At 39.0% G+C, this 19604-nt stretch overlaps 1 protein-coding gene across 1 annotated transcript; it reads left to right on the plus strand.

Moving 5' to 3' along the window:
- The first annotated feature begins 8274 nt into the window (after positions 1–8274).
- Positions 8275–9420, plus strand: LOC114116700 (inorganic pyrophosphatase 2, mitochondrial). The gene has a single exon (XM_042254980.2). The coding sequence runs from the start codon at positions 8321–8323 to the stop codon at positions 9230–9232; it is 912 nt and encodes a 303-aa protein (XP_042110914.1). The 5' UTR covers positions 8275–8320; the 3' UTR covers positions 9233–9420.
- The last annotated feature ends 10184 nt before the right edge of the window (positions 9421–19604 follow it).

Genomic DNA, 19604 nt, shown 5'->3' on the forward strand with positions numbered 1-19604 from the left:
GTCATTCAGTGCCCCACTGAAGCCTAAAATGTAGGCTAATGATCATACCCACCACGTGGTTTAGTATGACAATTATTTGAGAGGATGCGCAAGAGGTATTCATCATTGTGAGTGGCATAAAGCAAATAAGCAACAAATATTTGATTAATAAATATCAAATCATGTGATATTAGATATATTTAAAGCTAACAAATGCATGCTGTTTGTTGCTACCTTATCAAGATGCAGACCTCCTTGTATTATTCACCTCCATCATTTTGCCATACAAGGGTTCTATTTCACTCTTAACTAGGAAACTCTAAGCTGCCTGGGGATATAATTTCTTTTCCATCTATATGACCCATTTGACTTTTAAAACAGTATTTTTGATGAAACCAGCACTCAAGAAATCTCTTTTGAATTAAATTGAATTAGCAGTGGGATTTGTGAGAAAGAATCTAACAAATGCACGTGAGTACATACTTCAAAGATCCTAGAGTCCTGTTTTGTGGAAGAAACAAAGAGGGATACTTTTTTACAGACTCCTGTTCCAAAAACAATACATCTAGAGTACCTATCTGCCCATTTGAAACAGCAGTCTGACATAGGGAGACCATGAAAGTCTCATAGAATTTAAGCAACTGAAATTATGTTATTCATCTCATAGTGTTTTGTAATCATTGATACAGTTGGCTCTGCCCAACTTAAAGAAGCACAGTTTTGTCATCGTTGACTAACAAGATGACATTTGGTAAAGAAAGTTTTTACTAAGGAAAATGAGAAGCCCCAGAGAGTGTGGAGGCTGCACTTCTTTCTTTCAGGTTAATGTGACCCATTAATAGATTTCAGAGTTTCTGGTGCATTCAAAATTGGTTGATTAAATTCCTCTGCAAAGATTAAAAAAAAAAAAAAACTTCAAAAGTATCATAATCCATTTTAAAGAAAATTCTGAAAATTAGAGCAAGGGAGCCCCCTTGTGGACTGATTCTAATGCCATGTACAATAAATTATAGGTTAAATCAATGATTTCACCAGTATTTATGAGATAAATTCAGTAGATTGAATAGAAAAATTTATGTTCAGGTGGATCCTATCAAAAATGGATTACAACCTATTTATCATATATTTTGATAGGTACCTACTCAAAAATGCATGGCAATTCCTAAAACCAGTACTGCTTGAATGAATCCTGAATTTGCCCAAAACAAACTGCTCTATTCCTAAGTGGTTTCTCCAACAAAGCCACCCGAAAGATTTATTCCAGAAAGAATGGCTCATTCAAGCCCTCAAAAGCATAATTGGTGCTGGAAAACAAATATGTTTCTCCAGAAGACAGTGAATTTAGACAAAGGTAAATGAATTTGTTGGTGAATCCAGTTTGTTTAACAAAGGGGTCCCTGTTATTTAAAAACATACTTGTTAATATTTCTACCTAGAAAGCGTCTTTAAAAGATACATAAAATATACCCTGTTATCTTAGTGAAACTTTTCTAGTCTTGAAAGTTCAGAATGAAGTAAAAGAAAACTAAAACTAGATTTATGAGCAGTGACAGAAACAAATGCACTTCCTTTAGGCTAAGCTCCTCCATCTCTCATATCAGCAGCAGACCTTAAAGCAAACTTTTTTTTAAAAGTCTAGTTTTATTTTTTCCCATCTATCCTTATTTCTCCCATGGCACAATATTTTGACGAAATAATAAAAATCAGTCGAAGTAAGCAATTATAAAAAATAGCAATCACAGTTATTAATTTTTCATGTTTAATAAAAAAATTTCATGCACATTTTAAAAAAGAAGGCTGCATGTTCTGGTAATAGTTTATAAATTTATTGAATTTTTATGGCATTGGAAAATTGCCCAGATATTATCATGTAGGGATAAACTCAATTTGATTTATACCACTTGAATACAACTGATCTCTATTGGAAAACTTCTCTGATGTTTTATTTTCTTCATGAGTGTTATTTTACTGTTTTTGTTGAGTTGATAAGCTGTGTCTGACTCCTTGCGACCCCATGGAGTGCTGCACACTAGGCTTTCCTGTCCTTCACTATCTCCTGGAGTTTGCTCAAACTCATGTCCATTGAGTCAATGATGCCATCCAACAATTTCATCCTCTCTCATTCCCTTCTCATCCTGCCTTCAGTCTTTCCCAGTGTCAGGGTCTTTTCAAATGATCCAGCCCTTTGCGTCAGCTAGCCAGAGTATTGGGGCTTCAGTTTCAGCATCAGTCCTTCCAATGAGTATTCAGGGTTCACTTCTTTTAGGATTGACTGGTTTGATCTCCTTGATGTCCAAGGGACTCTCAAAAGTCTTCTCTGGCACCACACTTCAAAAATATCAATTCTTCAGCACTCAAAAAAAAATTTTTTTTTTATTCAGGATATCTGAACAAAAACAGAATTTTGTTGTTTTCTGTCAAACCTCAACATAAATCAGCCATAGGTATACATAATCCCCTCCATTTTGAACCTTCCTCCCACCTCCCACCCCATCCCATCCCTCCAGATTAATACAGAGCACCTGTTTGAGTTTCCTGAGCTGTACAGCAAATTCCCATTGGCTATCTATTTTACATATGGTAATGTAAGATTCCATGTTATTCTTTCCATACATATCACCCTCTCCTCCCCTCTTCCCATGTCCATAAGTCTATTCTTTACGTCTGTTTCTCCACTGCTGCTCTGTAAATAAATTCTTCAGTACCGTTTTTCTAGATTCCATATATATGCGTTAGAATATGATATTCATCTTTCTCTTCTGACTCACTTCACTTGGTATAACAGATTTTAGGTTCATCCACCTCATCAGAAGTGACTCAAATGTTTCTTTTTTATGGCTCAGTAATGTTCCATTGTGTTTATGTACCACAACTTCTTTATCCATTCATCTGTCGATGGGCATCTAGGTTGCTTCCATGTTCTAGATATTGTAAACACCACTGCAATGAACAATGAAATACATGTGTCTTTTTCAATTTGGTTTCCTCAGGGTATATGCCTAAGAATGGGATTGATGGGTCATATGGTGGTTTTTTTTGTTTGTTTGTTTTTGTTTTTGTTTTTTTTTTACTCTATTTTACTTTATAATACTGTTTTGGTTTTGCCATACATCAACATGAATTCACCACGGGTGTACATGAGTTCCCAATCCTGAACCCCCTTCCCACCTCCCTCCCCATACCATCTCTCTGGGTCATCCCAGTGCACCAGCCCCAAGCATCCTGTATCCTGCATTGAACCTAGACTGGAGATTCATTTCTTACGTGATATTATACATGTTTCAATGCCATTCTCCCAAATCATCCGACCCTCTCACTCTCCCACAGAGTCCAAAAGTCTGTTCTATATATCTGTGTCTCTTTTGCTGTCTTGCATACAGGGTTATCATTACCATCTTTCTAAATTCCATATAGTCTACAAGCAATAAATGCTGGAGAGGGTGTGGAGAAAAGGGAATCCTCATACACTGTTGGTGGGAATGCAAACTAGTACAGCCACTTTGGAGAACAGTGTGGAGATTCCTTAAAAAACTGGAAATAATCCCACTGCTGGGCCTACACACCGAGGAAACCAGAATGGAAAGAGACACGTGAACCCCAATGTTCATCGCAGCACTGTTTATAATAGCCAGGACATGGAAACAACCTAGATGTCCATCAGCAGATGAATGGATAAGAAAGCTGTGGTACATATACACAATGGAGTATTACTTGGTCATTAAAAAGAATACATTTGAATCAGTTCTAATGAGGTGGATGAAACTGGAGCCGATTATACAGAGTGAAGTAAGCCAGAAAGAAAAACACCAATACAGTATACTAACATATGGTAGTTTTATTCCTAGTTTTTAAAGGAATCTTCATACTGTCTTCCATAGTGACTGTATCAATTTGCATTCCCACCAACAGTGCAAGAGCATTCCCTTTTTTCCACACCCTCTCCAACATTTATTGTTTGTAAACTTTTGATGATGGCCATTCTGACTGGTATGAGGTGATATCCCATTGTAGTTTTGATTTGCATTTCTCTAATAATGAACAGACTGGTTCCAAATAGGAAAAGGAGTATGTTAAGGCTGCATATTGTCACCCTGCTTATTTAACTTATATGCAGAGTACATCATGAGAAATGCTGGACTGGAAGAAACACAAGCTGGAATCAAAATTGCCGGGAGAAATATCAAGAACCTCAGATATACAGATGACACCACCCTATGGCAGAAAGTGAAGAGGAACTAAAAAGCCTCTCGATGAAAGTGAAAGAGGAGAGTGAAAAAGTTGGCTTAAAGCTCAACATCCAGAAAATGAAGATCATGGCATCTGGTCCCATCACTTTATGGGAAATAGATGGAGAAACAGTGGAAACAGTGGCTGACTTTATTTTTGGGGGCTCCAAAATCAGTGCAGATGGTGATTGCAGCCATGAAATTAAAAGACACTTACTCCTTGGAAGAAAAGTTATGACCAACCTAGATAGCATATTCAAAAGCAGAGACATTACTTTGCCGACTAAGGTCCATCTAGTCAAGGCTATGGTTTTTCCTGTGGTCATGTATAGATGTGAGAGTTGGACTGTGAAGAAGGCTGAGTGCCGAAGAACTGATGCTTTCGAACTGTGGCACTGGAGAAGACTCTTGAGAGTCCCTTGGACTGCAAGGAGATCCAACCAGTCCATTCTGAAGGAGATCGGCCCTGGGATTTCTTTGGAAGGAATGATTCTAAAGCTGAAACTCCAGTACTTTGGCCACCTCATGGGAAGAGTTGACTCATTGGAAAAGACTTTGATGCTGGGAGGAATTGGGGGCAGGAGAAGGGTACGACAGAGGATGAGATGGCTGGATGGCATCACTGACTTGATGGACGTGAATCTGAGTGAACTCTGGGAGTTGGTGATGGAAAGGGAAGCCTGGTGTGCTACAATTCATGGGGTTGCAGAGGCGGACACAACTGAGTGACTGAACTGAACTGAACTGAATGATGAGCGATGTTGAGCATCTTTTCATGTATTTGTTAGCCATCTGTATGTATTCTTTGGAGAAATATCTGTTTAGGTCTTTTCCCCACTTTTTGATTGGGTTGTTTGTTTTTCTGGTATTGAGTTGTATAAACTGCTTGTTTATCTTGGAAATTAATCTTTTGTCCATTGTTTCATTTACTATTATTTTCTCCCATTCCAAGGGTTGTCTTTTCACCTTGCCTATAGTTTCCTTTGCTGTCCAAAAGCTTTTAAGTTTAATCAGGACTCACTTGTTTACTTTTGTTTTTATTTCCATTACTCCAGAAGTTGGGTCATAGAGGATCTTGTTTTGCTTTACATCATCAAGTGTTCTGCCTATGTTTTCCTTTAGGAGTTTTATATTTTCTGGTCTTACATTTAAGTCTCTAACCCATTTTGAGTTTAACTTTGCATATGGTGTTAGAAAGTGTTCTAATTTCATTCTTTTACATGTAGGTGTTCCGTTTTCCCAGCACCATTTATTGAAGAGGCTGTCTTTGCCCCATTGTATATTCTTGCTTCCTTTGTCAAAAATAAGATACCCCATAGGTACATGGGTTTATTTCTGGGCTTTCTATCTTGTTCCATTGGTCTATGTTTCTGTTTTTGTGCCAGTACCATGCTATCTTGATGACTGTAGCTTTGTAGTATAATCTGAAGTCAGGAAGGTTGATTCCTCAAGGTCCATTCTTCTTTCTCAAGACTGCTTTGGCTATTCAGGGTCTTTTGTGTTTCCATATGAACTGTGAAATTTTTTGTTCTAGTTCTGTGAAAAATGCCATTTGTAATTTGATAGGGATCATATTGAATCTGTAGATTGCATTTGGTATAGAGTCATGTTCATGATATTGATTCTTCCTACCCAGGAACATGGAATCTCTCTCCATTTATGTCATCTTTGATTTCTTTCATTCGTATCTTATAACTTTCTGTGTACAGCTTTTTGTCTCCTTAGGTAAGTTTGTTCCTAGATATTTAATTTTTTTGTTGCAGTGGTGAATAGGATTGATTCCTTAACTTCTCTTTCTGATTTTTCATTATTAGTATATAGAAATGCAAGTGATTTTTGTGTATTGATTTTTGTATCCTGCAACTTTGCTAAATTAACTGTCTAGCTCTAGTAATTTTCTGATACTATCTTTAGGATTTCCTGTGTACAGTATCATGTCATCTGCAAGCAGTGAGAGCTTTACTTCTTCTTTTCCAATCTGGATTCCTTTTATTTCTTTTTCTTCTCCACTTGCTGTACTTAGGACTTCCAGAACTATGTTGAATAATAGTGGTAAAAGTAGACACCCTTGCCTTGTTCCTGATCTTAGGGGGAATGTTTTCAGTTTTTCACCATTGAGAATAATGTTTGCTATAGGCTTATCATATATGGACTTTACTATGTTAAGGTAGGTTCCTTCTATGCCCATATTTAGAAGAATTTTAATCATAAATGGGTGCTGAATTTTGTCAAAGGCTTTTTCTACATCTATTGAGATTATTATATGGTTTTTATCTTTTAATTTGTTAATATGGTGTCTCAAATTGATTGATTTGTATATATTGTAGAATCCTCGCATTCCTGGAATAAACCCAACTTCATGGTGTATGAGCTTTTTGATGTGTTGCTGAATTCTGTTTGCTAAAATTTTGTTGAGGATTTTCACATCTATGTTAATCAGTGATACTGACCTGTAGTTTTCTTTTTTGTGTTGTCTTTGTCTGGTTTTGGTATCAGGGTGATGGTGGCCTCATAGAATGAGTTTGGAAGTGTTCCTTCCTCTGCAATTTTTTGAAAGAATTTTATAAGGATAGGCATTAACTCTTCTCTAAGTGTTTGATAGAATTCTCCTGTGAAGCCATCTGGTCCTAGGTTTTTGGTTTTGGGGAGATTTTTTATCACAGTTTCAATTTTAGTTCTTGTAATTGGGTTTTTCATAATGTCTATTTCTTCCTGTTTCAGTCATAGAAGATTGAACTTTTCTAAGATTAGGTCCATTTCTTCCAGGTTATCCATTTTATTTCCATATAGTTGTTCATAATTGTCTCTTATAATCCTTTGTATTTATGCTTTGTCTGTTGTAACTGCTCCTTTTTCATTTCGAATTTTGCTGATTTGATTGTTCCCTCTTTTTTTCTTGATGAGTCTGGCTGAAGACTTGTCAATTTTATCTTCTCAAAGCACCAGCTTTTAGTTTTATTACTCTTTACTATTGTATCTTTCATTTCTTTTTCAATTATTTCTGCTTGGATCTTTATGATTTCTTTCCTTCTCCTAATTTTGGGTTGTTTTTTTTTTTTCTGTTGTTCTTCTTTTTCCAGTTCTTTTAGGTGTAAATTCAGGTTGTCTATTTGATGTTTTTCCTGTTTCTTGAGGTAGGATTGTATTTCTATAAACTTCCCTCTTAGAACTGCTTTTGCTTCATCCCATAGGGTTTGAGTTGTTGCGTTTTCATTGTCATTGTTTCTAGAATGCTTTTGATTTCCCTTCTGATATCTTCAGAAACTTGTTGGTTATTTAGTAATGTGTTGTTTAATCTCCATGTGTTTGTGTTTCTTACAGTTTTTTTTTTATTATTATTGTAATTGATACTTAGTCTCATAGCATTGTGGTCAGAGAAGATGCTTGATACGGTTTCAATTTTCTGAAATTTACTGAGGTTTGATTTTTGACCCAAGATGTGGTCTATCCTGGAGAATGTTCCATGTGCACTTGAGAAAAAGGTGTATTCTTCTGCATTGGGATGGAATGTCCAGAAGATATCAATTAGATCCATCTCATCTAATATATCATTTAAGACTTGTGTTTCCCTATTAATTTTCTGCACTGATTACATGCTCATTGGTGTGAGTGGGGTGTTAAAGTTTCCTACTATTATTGTGCTACTGTCAATATCTCCTTTTATGTCTGTTAGTGTTTGTTTTATTTATTGAAGTGCTCCTATGTTGGGTGCATAGATATTGATAATTGTTATGTCTTCCTCTTGGATTGTTCCCTTGATCATTATGTAGTGTCCTTTCTTATCTCTTGTAATATTCTTTATTTTAAGATCTATTTTGTCTGATATAAGGATTGCTACTCCAGCTTTCTTTTGCTTCCCATTTGTATGGAATATATTTTTCCATCCTCTCACTTTCAATCTATATGTGTCTTTAAGTTTGAAGTGGGTTTCTTGTAGACAGCACGTCTATGGGTCTTGTTTTTGTTTCCATTGAGCCAGTCTGTGTCTTTTGGTTGGAGCATTTAATCCATTTACATTTAAAGTAATTATTGGCTGTGCACCAGCTGGGCCTGGCCCCCTGGGCGCTGCCCGCCTGCCACGGGGAGCGAGCACAGGGCCCGGGTCACGTCAGACCATGGCCCTGTACCGCACGGAGGAGCGCGGCCAGCCCCACTCTCCCGATTACCGCCTCTTTTTCAAGAATGTAGCTGGTCACTACATTTCCCCCTTTCATGATATTCCTCTGAAGGTGGACTCTGAAGAGGAAAATGGCATTCCTACAAAAGGAGCACGAAATGATGAATATGAGAATGTGTTTAACATGGTTGTGGAAGTACCTCGGTGGACAAATGCTAAAATGGGGATTGCCACGAAGGAACCATTGAATCCCATTAAACAAGATGTAAAGGATGGCAAGCTTCGCTATGTGGCAAATATCTTTCCTCACAAAGGTTATATATGGAATTATGGTGCCCTCCCTCAGACTTGGGAAGATCCCCATCGAAAAGATAAGAGCACAGACTGCTGTGGAGATAATGATCCTATCGATGTTTGTGAAATAGGCTCAAAGGTTCTTTCTCGTGGAGAAGTTGTTCATGTGAAGATCCTTGGAGTTTTGGCTCTTATCGATCAGGGTGAAATAGACTGGAAATTAATTGCTATCAATGTGAATGATCCTGAAGCCTCAAAATTTCATGATATTGAGGATGTTAAGAAATACAAACCTGGCTACTTAGAAGCTATGCTTAATTGGTTTAGATTTTATAAGATACCAGAGGGAAAACCGGAAAACCAGTTTGCTTTTAATGGAGAATTCAAGAACAAGGCTTTTGCTCTTGAAGTCATTAAATCTACTCACGAATATTGGAAAGCCTTGTTTATGGACAAGTGTGATGGTGGGGCTATAAATTGCACAAATGTGCAGGTATGTGATAGCCCTTTCCATTGCTCTGAAGAGGAGGCAAGATCATTAGTTGAATCGGTGTCATTTTCACTGAATAAAGGAAGTAATGAAGAAGATCAAGTATGGCACTTCCTTGGCAAGTGATTAGAACATCTGAAGGCCTGCCATCAGGATTCCAGTCTCTAAGAACACTGAGATTCAACCTCCCCCAAGTGCTAGAAACAGGCAGAATTTGCTAATTAACTTCCTGTTGAAACTTCTTTTTTTTTTTCCTCAAGCTTTTTGCAATATGCAATGTGTAAATAAACACTGACATTTTTGAAAAAAAAAAAGTAATTATTGATATATATGGTCCTATTGCCATTTTCTTAATTGTTTTGCATTGATTTTGTAGATCTTTTTTCTTCTCTTTTACTTCTTGACTATATAAGTCTCTTTAATATTTGTTGTAAAGCTGGCTTGGTGGTACTTAATTCATTTAACTTTTGCTTTTTGAAAAGCTTATTATTTATCCATCAATTTTGAATGAGATCCTTGATGGGTGTAGTAATCTTGGTTGTAGATTTTTGCCTTTCAGTACTTTAAATATATTCTGCAATTCCCTCCTGGCCTGCAGAGTTTCTGCTGAAAGATCAGCTATTAAGCATATAGGGCTTTCCTTGTATGTTACTTGTTGCTTCTCCCTTGCTGCTTTTAATATTATTTCTTTATGTTTAGTCTTTGTTAGTTTTATTAGTATGTGTTTTGGCATGTTTCTCCTTGGGTTTATACTATATAGGACTCTTTGTGCCTCTTGGACTTGATCAACTATTTCTTTTTCCATGTTGGGGAAATTTTCAACTATAATCTCTTCAAAAACTTTCTTGTACCCTTTCTTTTTCTCTTCTTCTTCTGGGACCCCCATAATTTGGATGTTGGTGCTTTTGATATTGTCCCAGAGGTCACTGAGACTACCCTCATTTCTTTTCATTCTTTTTACTTTATTCTGCTCTTCAGAAGTTATTTCCACTATTTTATCTTCCAGCTCACTGATTCATTCTTCTGCTTCAGCTATTCTGCTATTGGTTCCTTCTAGAGTATTTTCAATTTCAGTAATTGTGTTGTCTCTGCATGCTTAATTTTGAATTCTTCTAGGTCTTTGTTAATTGATTCTTGCATTTTCTCCATTTTTTTGTCAAGGTTTCTGATCATCTTTACCATCATTATTCTGAATTCTTTTTCAGGGAATTTGCCTATTTCCTCTTCGTTTATTTGGACTTCTGTGTTTCTAGTTTGTTCCTCCAATTGTGTAGTATTTCTCTGCCCTCATTATTTTTTTTTTAACTTATTGTGTTTTAAGTCTCCTTTTCCCAGGCTTCAAGACTGAATTCTTTCTTCCTTTTGGTTTCTTCCCTCCTAAGGTTGGTCCAGTGATTTGTGTAAGCTTCATATAAGGTGAGATTTCTGTATGGTTTTTCCTGTGGTCATGTATGGATGTGAGATTTGGACTGTGAAGAAGGCTGAGCGCCAAAGAATTGATGCTTTTGAACTGTGGTGTTGGAGAAGACTCTTGAGAGTCCCTTGGACTGCAAGGAGATCCAACCAGTCCATTCTAAAGGAGATCAGCCCTGGGATTTTTTTGGAAGGAATGATGCTAAAGCTGAAACTCCAGTACTTTGGCCACCTCATGTGAAGAGTTGACTCACTGGAAAAGACTCTGATGCTGGGAGAGATCGGGGGCAGGAGGAGAAGGGGACGACCGAGAGGCCTGGTGTGCTGCGATTCATGGGGTCGCAAAGAGTTGGACACGACTGAGCGACTGAACTGAACTGAACTGAATTGTGTTGAACTTTTGTTTGTTTGTTTGTTTGTTTTCCCTCTGATGGGCAATGCTGAGTGCGATGGTAATCCCATCTGCTACTGGTGGCTGGATGATGCTGGGTCTTGTATTCAAGTGGTTTCCTTTGTGTGAGTTCTGTTTGATACTCCCTAGGGTTAGTTCTCTGGTCTAGGGTCTTGGAGTCAGTGATCTCACTCCAAAGGCTCAGTGCTTGATCTCTGGTCAGGAATGAAGATCCCTCAAGTGGTTTGTTATGGCGTTAAGTGAGATTAAAACAAATATCCAAAAGTGAGAAACTGAAGATGAACCCCAGACAAATGGCAGTTGCAAAATCAGGCAAATAATAATTAAAATAATGGAATATACACATATACATATACACCCATGAGCAAAGTCAAAACAGTCCAATGAAAATAAAGTACAGTAGACTGACACGGCAAACAAAGGAAATCAAAAATTATATTTACCAGTTAAGAACAAAACTAACTACAGCACAAACTGAAAAAGAAAACTAAAGCAAGGTGCCAAGGGGGGAATAAAGCAATGAAAACAAAACTAACAGATATGTTGAGAGGAAAGGAAAGAAGGAAAAGAAAGAAAGAATAGATATGTAAATTTAAGTAGAGGTAGATGAAGAAGATTTCTATACAATAAAGATTAACTACAAGGGGAAAAGAATAGTACAAAAGGCAAATAAAGGAATAAATGTAGAAAAAAATAATAGGTTTTAAAAAGTAAAAATTAAAATTATTAAAAAAGAGAAAAGAAAAAAGGGAAAAAAAGGAAAACTCCACAGAACTGCAAAAGCCCAACATAGAGGCAGAGGTTTATAACAACAATAAAAAGTGTGCCTGAATATACACATATACACCCATAAGCAAAATCAAACAGTGCAACAAAAATAAAGTACAATAGAGTGACCTGGCAAACAAAGGAAACCAAAAATTTTATCTACCTTAACAGAACTAACTAAAGCACAAACTGGAAAACAAAACTAAAGCAAGGTGCTATTTGGGGTATAGAGCAATGAAAATGAAACTAGCAAAAATGTTGAGAGGAAAGGAAAGAAAGAAAAGAAAGAATAGACATGCAAAGTTAAAACGAGGTAGATAAAGAAGATTTATATACATTAAAAATTAACTGCAAGGGGAAAAGAACAGTAGGAAAAGCAACCAAAGGAATAAATGTAGAAAAAATAATAATATGTTTCAGTTCAGTTCAGTTCAGTTTAATTCAGTCGCTCAGTCGTGTCCGACTCTTTGTGACCCCATGAATCGCAGCACACCAGGCCTCTCTGTCCATCACCAACTCCCAGAGGTCACTCAGACTCACGTCCATCGAGTCCATGATGCCATCCAGCCATCTCATCCTTGGTCGTCCCCTTCTTCTCCTGCCCCCAATCCCTCCCAGCATCAAAGTCTTTTCCAATGAGTCAACTCTTCCCATGCGGTGGCCAAAGTACTGGAGTTTCAGCTTTAGCATCATTCCTTCCAAAGAAATCCCAGGGTTGATCTCCTTCAGAATGGACTGGTTGGATCTCCTTGCAATCCAAGGGACTCTCAAGAGTCTTCTCCAACACCACAGTTCAAAAGCATTAAATCTTAGGTGCTCAGCTTTCTTCAGAGTCCAACTCTCACATCCATACATGACTACTGGAAAAACCATAGCCTTGACTAGCCTGACCTTAGTCGGCAAAGTAATGTCTCTACTTTTGAATATGCTGTCTAGGTTGGTCATAAATTTTCTTCCAAGGAGTAAGTGTCTTTTAATTTCATGGCTGCAATCACCATCTGCAGTGATTTTGGAGCCCAAAAAAATAAAGTCAGCCACTGTTTCCACTGTTTCTCCATCTATTTCCAATGAAGTGATGGGCCCAGATGCCATGATCTTTGTTTTCTGAATGTTGAGCTTTAAGCCAACTTTTTCACTTTCCACTTTCACTTTCATCAAGAGGCTTTTTAGTTCCTCTTCACTTTCTGCCATAAGGGTGGTGTCATCTGCATATCTGAGGTTATTTAGAAACTTAAAACTTAAAATTAAAAAAAGAGAAAAATTATTTTTTTAAAAAAAGGAACACTCCACAGAATTGCAAAAGCACAACATAGAGGCAGAGGTTTATAACAACAATAAAAAAATGTGACTGATGAAAAAAGAAAAAAGCTCGAAACTTAATTAGACTTCATATTACCAATAAAATCAACAACTACAACAGAGTGGGGAGAAAAGGAAAAATAAAGAAAAAGATCCAAAAGAATCTACAAGTCAAAATATAAGAATAATAAATGTTTTTCTTGAGTCACTGCTGTCAGAGTCCTTTCCTTCACTGGGAGTCACAGTCCCCCATACCTCCCTAGGATGCTTCCCAAGACTGTGCTGATCTTTGGACCTGCTGTGAGGACAGCTCAGATTCTGATTTGGTCCTGCTCCTGTGTATTCTTGCCTCCAATGTCCACAGCTATCAGAACTAGTGCATTTTCTTTTTTGAGATCTCTCAGTGATCTTTTATACATTTCATAGACACAGAATCTGCCTAGTTGATCATGTGGATTTAATCTGCAGCTTGTATAGCTGGTGGGAAGGTTTTGAGTCTTCTTCCTTGGCCACACTGCCCCTTGGGTTTCAATTGTGGTTTTATTTCCACCTCTACTTGTGGGTCGTCAACTAGGGTTTCCTCCTGAGGCTGCCCTGGAGAACTTAGGTTTGACCCTGCGAGGGCCAGGTGTGGAGGTGGTGCAGCTGCTCTGGGTCTCAGGGGTTCTGGCAGCACCAGGTACTCAGGGGAGTTGGCAGCTAGGACAGCAGGAAATTTAGGGCTCTAGAATGGTATGGCAACCAGTATTGGCCAATACACTCCAGTATTCTTGCCTGGAGAGCCCCACTCCCTGACAGAGAAGCCTGGCAGGCCATAGTCTACAGAGTCGCAAAGAGTCAGATATTACTGAGGCAACCCTGCATGCATAGCAGCAAGACTGTTTTTTTGTTGTCTGTGGCAGCTCTGCCCCAGTGAGAGTTGAACATGAAGGTGATGCAGCTGCTTGGCTTGCAGAGACCCTGGCGGCTCCAAGTGTGCAGGGACACGGACTGCCTCTGCTGTGGGAGTTATGGCTCTATCAGTCTTTTTTCAAGATTCTTGTAGATGGTGACCAAAAGGCCTTTTTGGCCAGTCTTTCTCAGTAACTCCACCTGTTCAGGCACTTATAGGACTCCTTTGGCTGAGATCCTTCTCTGTTGTTCTGGGCATCAGCCACATAGAGGGGCTCTCCCTGACTGGAGTCCTACCCTGTAGATTGCATCAGGCACTTAAAGAGGCACCTTGGATGGTGTCCTACTCTGTAGTTTAGTGTATCAGGCATTTGATGGGCCAGCCTCTCAATTGTTCAGCTGCCTGAAGCTGGTATGTAGAGAGAAAGAGGCTATTGTGACAGCCCCACCCCCTCAGCATGACTCAGCAGTATCGCCTTGCTTCTGTGGCTGCCCAGCTTTCCTCTGCAGGCATTTCCCACCACAGTCTCCTCCCTCACATCCCCTTGATCTGTCTCTCCACAGTCAACAGCAGCCCTCGCACTGGGATTGCTCCACAATGCCTAAACCCCAACTCGCAGCCTCCATGTCTTCCAGGGGACTTGTGTCCCTCTCCGCAGTATGTATGGCTGCGGCAAAGACTGATTCTTATTCCACTTAGGCTGCCACAGATCTGCTGTTTCACTCTCAGCCTTAAATGTTTCCCCTCTGACTCAGACAATTGCCCCGATGTGGGGATGTGGGGATCAGACTCCTGCTTCAGTTTCCCCACCCACTGAAGGCAGGTCCAGTCTTACTAACATTCCTGTTTTCTCCCCCTGTTTCTTTGCCCTACCAAGTTTTGCATGGTTGTATATATTCTTTTCCTCTGGTCAGGTACTCCTATCTGCTCTCAGCTGGTATTCTGCATGCACTTCTGTGTCTGAAGGTATATTCCTGATGTATCCGTGGAGAGAGATGTACTCCATATCCATCTACTCCTCTGCCATCTTGTTCTACTCTGTGTTTTTTTTAAGGTACAAAAAACATGCTGTTTAAAACCACACAAATGATCACAATTCCCTCTGCACAAAATGTCATAATTTTTCCCCTGGTGTAGATTGCTTTGTTAAGTTAAATATATCTATAAAGGGAAAATATAATAAAACAGTGACCAAGGGACAACTAAAATGTTCTGCGTACGAAAGTCATCCAATTCAGGGGTTTGGGAGCAATCTAAAGGGCTGGGAGATACAAGAGATGCTGAGGGGCTGAGGCTGGGTATAGTCTGAAACTAATAGGGAAATGCCACTCAGTATACAATTTCTAGCTATTGGGCTGAGTGGTCAACTGCTTTCAGGCACAATGGTGCCTAATTCTAAGTTTTTTTTACTATATGGTGAACTGCTCTTTGCATTACCAAAAAGCCTCTGCAGAGATTACCAACTGAACACTGCCTTGTGTGCCTATTGTATTGAAGAAAGCATAGAAATGAGCTGTACCACATGGCTATGGAAACTTGGGGCAGAGGAGGGGTCAGTGGTGTGCAGTATAACAACCTAAACATCCCACAGCAGTAGTGTGTGTGTGCTAAGTCACTTATCGTGTCCAACTCTTTGCAACCCAATTGACTGTAGCCCACGAGGCTCCTCTGCCCATGGGATTCTCTGAGCAAGAATACAGGAGTGGGTTGCCATGCCCTCCTCCAGGGTACTTTCCTGACTGAGGGATCAAACCTGAGTCTCTTATGTCTCCTGCACTGGCAGGCAAGTTCTTTACCACTAGTGCCTCCTGAGAAGCTCCTACAGCATCAGGGCCCAAGCCCAAAAATGACCATTAGAATCTAAGTCTTCAAGAATTTAAAGAAATTATGAGGACTATATAGACATCCTACAGGACATGGGTCATTGGGCAGGGTCATCACAGGGAACAGCCTAATTCCACAATTGTTGCAAGCTCCTCTAATCTAGACTATTGTCACAGCCCTATAATTGTTCTATCTAAGCCTCTGATCCCCTATAAAACAAACATTATTTTAACCCACTGTTGAAGATACTTTCATGGCTTAAAACCACTCTTGAGACAAAGCCTCTGCCCATCACCTCTAACTCTTTCACATTTACCTTCACAACTTTGTCTTTGGACTCCAGCCACTTTGACCGCTCAACTTCTTTAACATGTAAGCTCCATTTCAGACCCATGCCATGCTATTCCTAGAGTATTAGCACCCTTTGTTACTTGACTTATAGAAGCCTTTTCATGACATTCTTGCTTTCTTTCCAGCTGACAGCAAACTTACTAAAAGCAAGGCATCTGCTCCATCATTGGGCAACTTTTCGGTAACATATCCATTTATGCCATATCCTCTAATCCATCACTGGAAAAATCCACTTCACTTACACCTCTCATTTTAACAACATGAACAGAAGAGAGAAACAGCTTTCTGGAGGATTATCACTTAGCATCTTTCTCATCTTTCTGCCGAGCTATCTATGGCTGCCTGTGAAACAGTATCAGAGGTCTTTATCTTACCACATGTTCCACTAGACTGTCATTCTCCCTTGTCCAAAACCAATCCAGGTCCTTGGAGGGAGTAGTTCTTTAGAAGCCCCATTTCATGAAATAATCACTCACCTAGCTTGAATTGATATACTACCTTCCTTTAGTTTTCAAGACCAATCTCATTATGACTTATGGCCATTCATATCCAATTTCTAGAAGGCCCAAGCCCCCAGAGCACCCAGATTTTACTTTTCTGTGAATATCCTCTACTTAGAGCTCTAAAAAGCCTTTCCACTGAACTCTCTGAAATTCCTTTGAAATAACCCAAAGACCTCTATTATCTTCAAATTTGTTTAGCTTTTATATACCTTCTTGCATCATGTAGAACCCAGCTTTTTTGAGAATGCTGGTTCCCTGAAAGCCTCTGAGGTGGAGCTTTGTTTTCACTCCATACTTCAGATGGAGTTATAGAAGGTCTTTATTGCAAGCTCAGAGGTTAAAGCGTCTGCCTGGAATGCAGGAGACCTGGGTTCGATCACTAGGTCGGGAAGATCCCCTGGAGAAGGAAATGGCAACCCGCTCCAGTACTCTTGCCTGGAGAATCTCATGGAGGGAGGAGCCTGGTGAGTGACTTCACTTTCACTTTCACTTTTCAAGGATCCATTTAATGATCATTACAGTGAAATGGAAGATACTGAGTAGCGACTGCCTCTAAGTATCTGAGATATTTCCAACATCTTTGATATTTTTCCCCAAACACCAATTAAAATTTGCATGAACACATTTGTTTTCTCCCTCAACTTACTTTTATATGAAGGGGGAAAAAGAATATATACATTGAATGCCAACCAGTCGCTAATAAAATATTCTAGTTCCTCTTCTTCTCCAAGATGATTTCTAAATTAAGTGGTATTATTGATAATGTCTGGCATTCTAGATGATGATGCATTTTCATAGTAATGCCTTTCTTCTCCAATGGGTGAAACTCAGCAGCTAACGTCAATAATTCCCTTGCTAGTATTCCAGTGTAGGCTGTGGAAGGGATTGTTTCTCCCACATTGACATTGACTGTATAAAATAAGCTGTGGTTTCCACTTCATGTATAGAAAGTAAAGTATACGGAGCCTCTATTCAAAAAACTAAGATCATGACATCTGGTCCCATCACTTCATGGAAAATAGATGGGGAAAAATGGAAACAATGATGGTCTTTATTTTCTTGGGCTCCAAAGTCACTGCAGACCGTGACTGCAGCCATGAAACTAAAAGACGCTTGCTCCTTGAAGAAAAGCTATGACAAACCTAGAAAGCATACGAAAAGGCAGAGACATTATTTTGCCATCAAAGTTCCATCCAGTCAAAGCTATGGTTTTTCCAGTAGTCATGTATGATGATACATGAGAGTTGGACTATAAAGAAAGCTGAGCACCAAAGAACCGATGCCTTTGAATTGTGATGATGTAGAAGATTCTTGAGAGTCCTTTGGACTGCAAGGAGATCAAAACAGACAATCAACACTGAATATTCCTTGGAAGGACTGATATTGAAGCTGAAGCTCCAATAGTTTGACCATCTGATGTGAAGAGCTGACTTATTGGAAAATACCCTGATGCTGGGAAATACTGAGGGCAGAAGGAGAAGGGGACATCAGAGGATGAGATGATTGGATGGCATCACCAATTCATTGGACATAAATTTCAGCATACTACAGTAGATGGTGAAGGACAGGGAAGCTTGGTGTGCTGCAGTTAATGGGATTGCGAAAAGCTGGGACAACTGAACCACAACAACACCACCACAGTAACAACAGGGCATAAGATTTAAGCACCTGGAGAATTTGAGGCTCCAGCCATTATTCAGAAGAGGCTTGAAATCTTGTGAAAATGGAAAAGATATTATTTAGGAAGAACTGAAGTAATTAAGAAACATCTATACAAACTCTTAGCACAGAGGATGGAGGGACTACAAGAAAGTTGGAAACTATAACTTTTGGTTGATAGTTGCTGCTAAGTTGCTTCAGTCGTGTCCGACTCTGTGCGACCCCAGAGACAGCAGCCCACCAGGCTCCGCCATCCCTGGGATTCTCCAAGCAAGATCACTGGAATGGGTTGCCATTTCCTTCTCCAATGCATGAAAGTGAAAAGTGAAAGTGAAATCACTGAGTCGTGTCCAACTCTCAGGGACCCTAGGACTGCAGCCCACCAGGCTCCTCTGTCTATGGGATTTTCCAGGCAAGAGTACTGGAGGGGGGTGCCATTGCCTTCTCCTGGTTGATAGTTAGGCAACAGCAAATACAAGTAACCTTCAAATTTACTTAACTGTTTTCATTATATTCTTCCCTTAATGAGAAACTGGACTCTGAAAGAATACTGCCCTCTGAGAATCTTGACTTTTTACTATATAAATTACTGCAATGATTAAATGACTTTATTAACAAACTTCTTAACTGTGCCCATAATATTGTAAGCATTATTAAAGTGTTAGATGTAATTGTTTGGTGGATTTACCATTTTTATTCCTAATATCAAGAATGATGTTAAAACCAGGGATAGAGTGTAGAATCTTGACTTTCATCACATCTATGTAGAGCAGGACGTTGAGGTGGGAGTATTGTCCTGCTTGGTCCCATTGCAACTTTCAAGCTGGGCTTTTTTTTTTTTTTTTTCTATGTCTTTCAAGGCACACACTGTCCTTTCTTTCTTTCTTTCTTTCTTTTTTTTTTTTTTTTTAAGATTTTTGGTTTCTTGATGTGGACCATTTTTAAAGTCATCATGAATTTGCTACAATATTGCTTCTGTTTTATGTTTTGATTTCTTGGCTGCAAGAGACACATGGGATCTTAGCTCCCCAATCAGGGGTCGAACCCTCACCCTGTGCATTGGAAGGCAAAGCCTTAAACACTGGACCTTCAAGGAAGTCCCTAGGTACACCATTGTCTTAAAAGACTTTCCTTGGTTACTTCTCCCTGGGTGATCATAAACTTATTTCCCAGTAATTCCTCTTCATCTGCTGAAGACTTTAGCATTTGTTCTTTTTACTCTCTATCCCTGCTCTTAACATCATTCTTCATAATAGGAATAAATATGGTAAATCCACCAAACGATTTCATCTAACACTTTAATAATGCTTACAATATGATGGGCACAGTTAAGAAGTCTGTTAATAAAGTCATTTAATCATTGCAGTAATTTATATA

Source organism: Ovis aries, chromosome 10 (genome assembly GCF_016772045.2).
Source record: "Ovis aries strain OAR_USU_Benz2616 breed Rambouillet chromosome 10, ARS-UI_Ramb_v3.0, whole genome shotgun sequence".
NCBI lineage: Eukaryota > Metazoa > Chordata > Mammalia > Artiodactyla > Bovidae > Ovis > Ovis aries.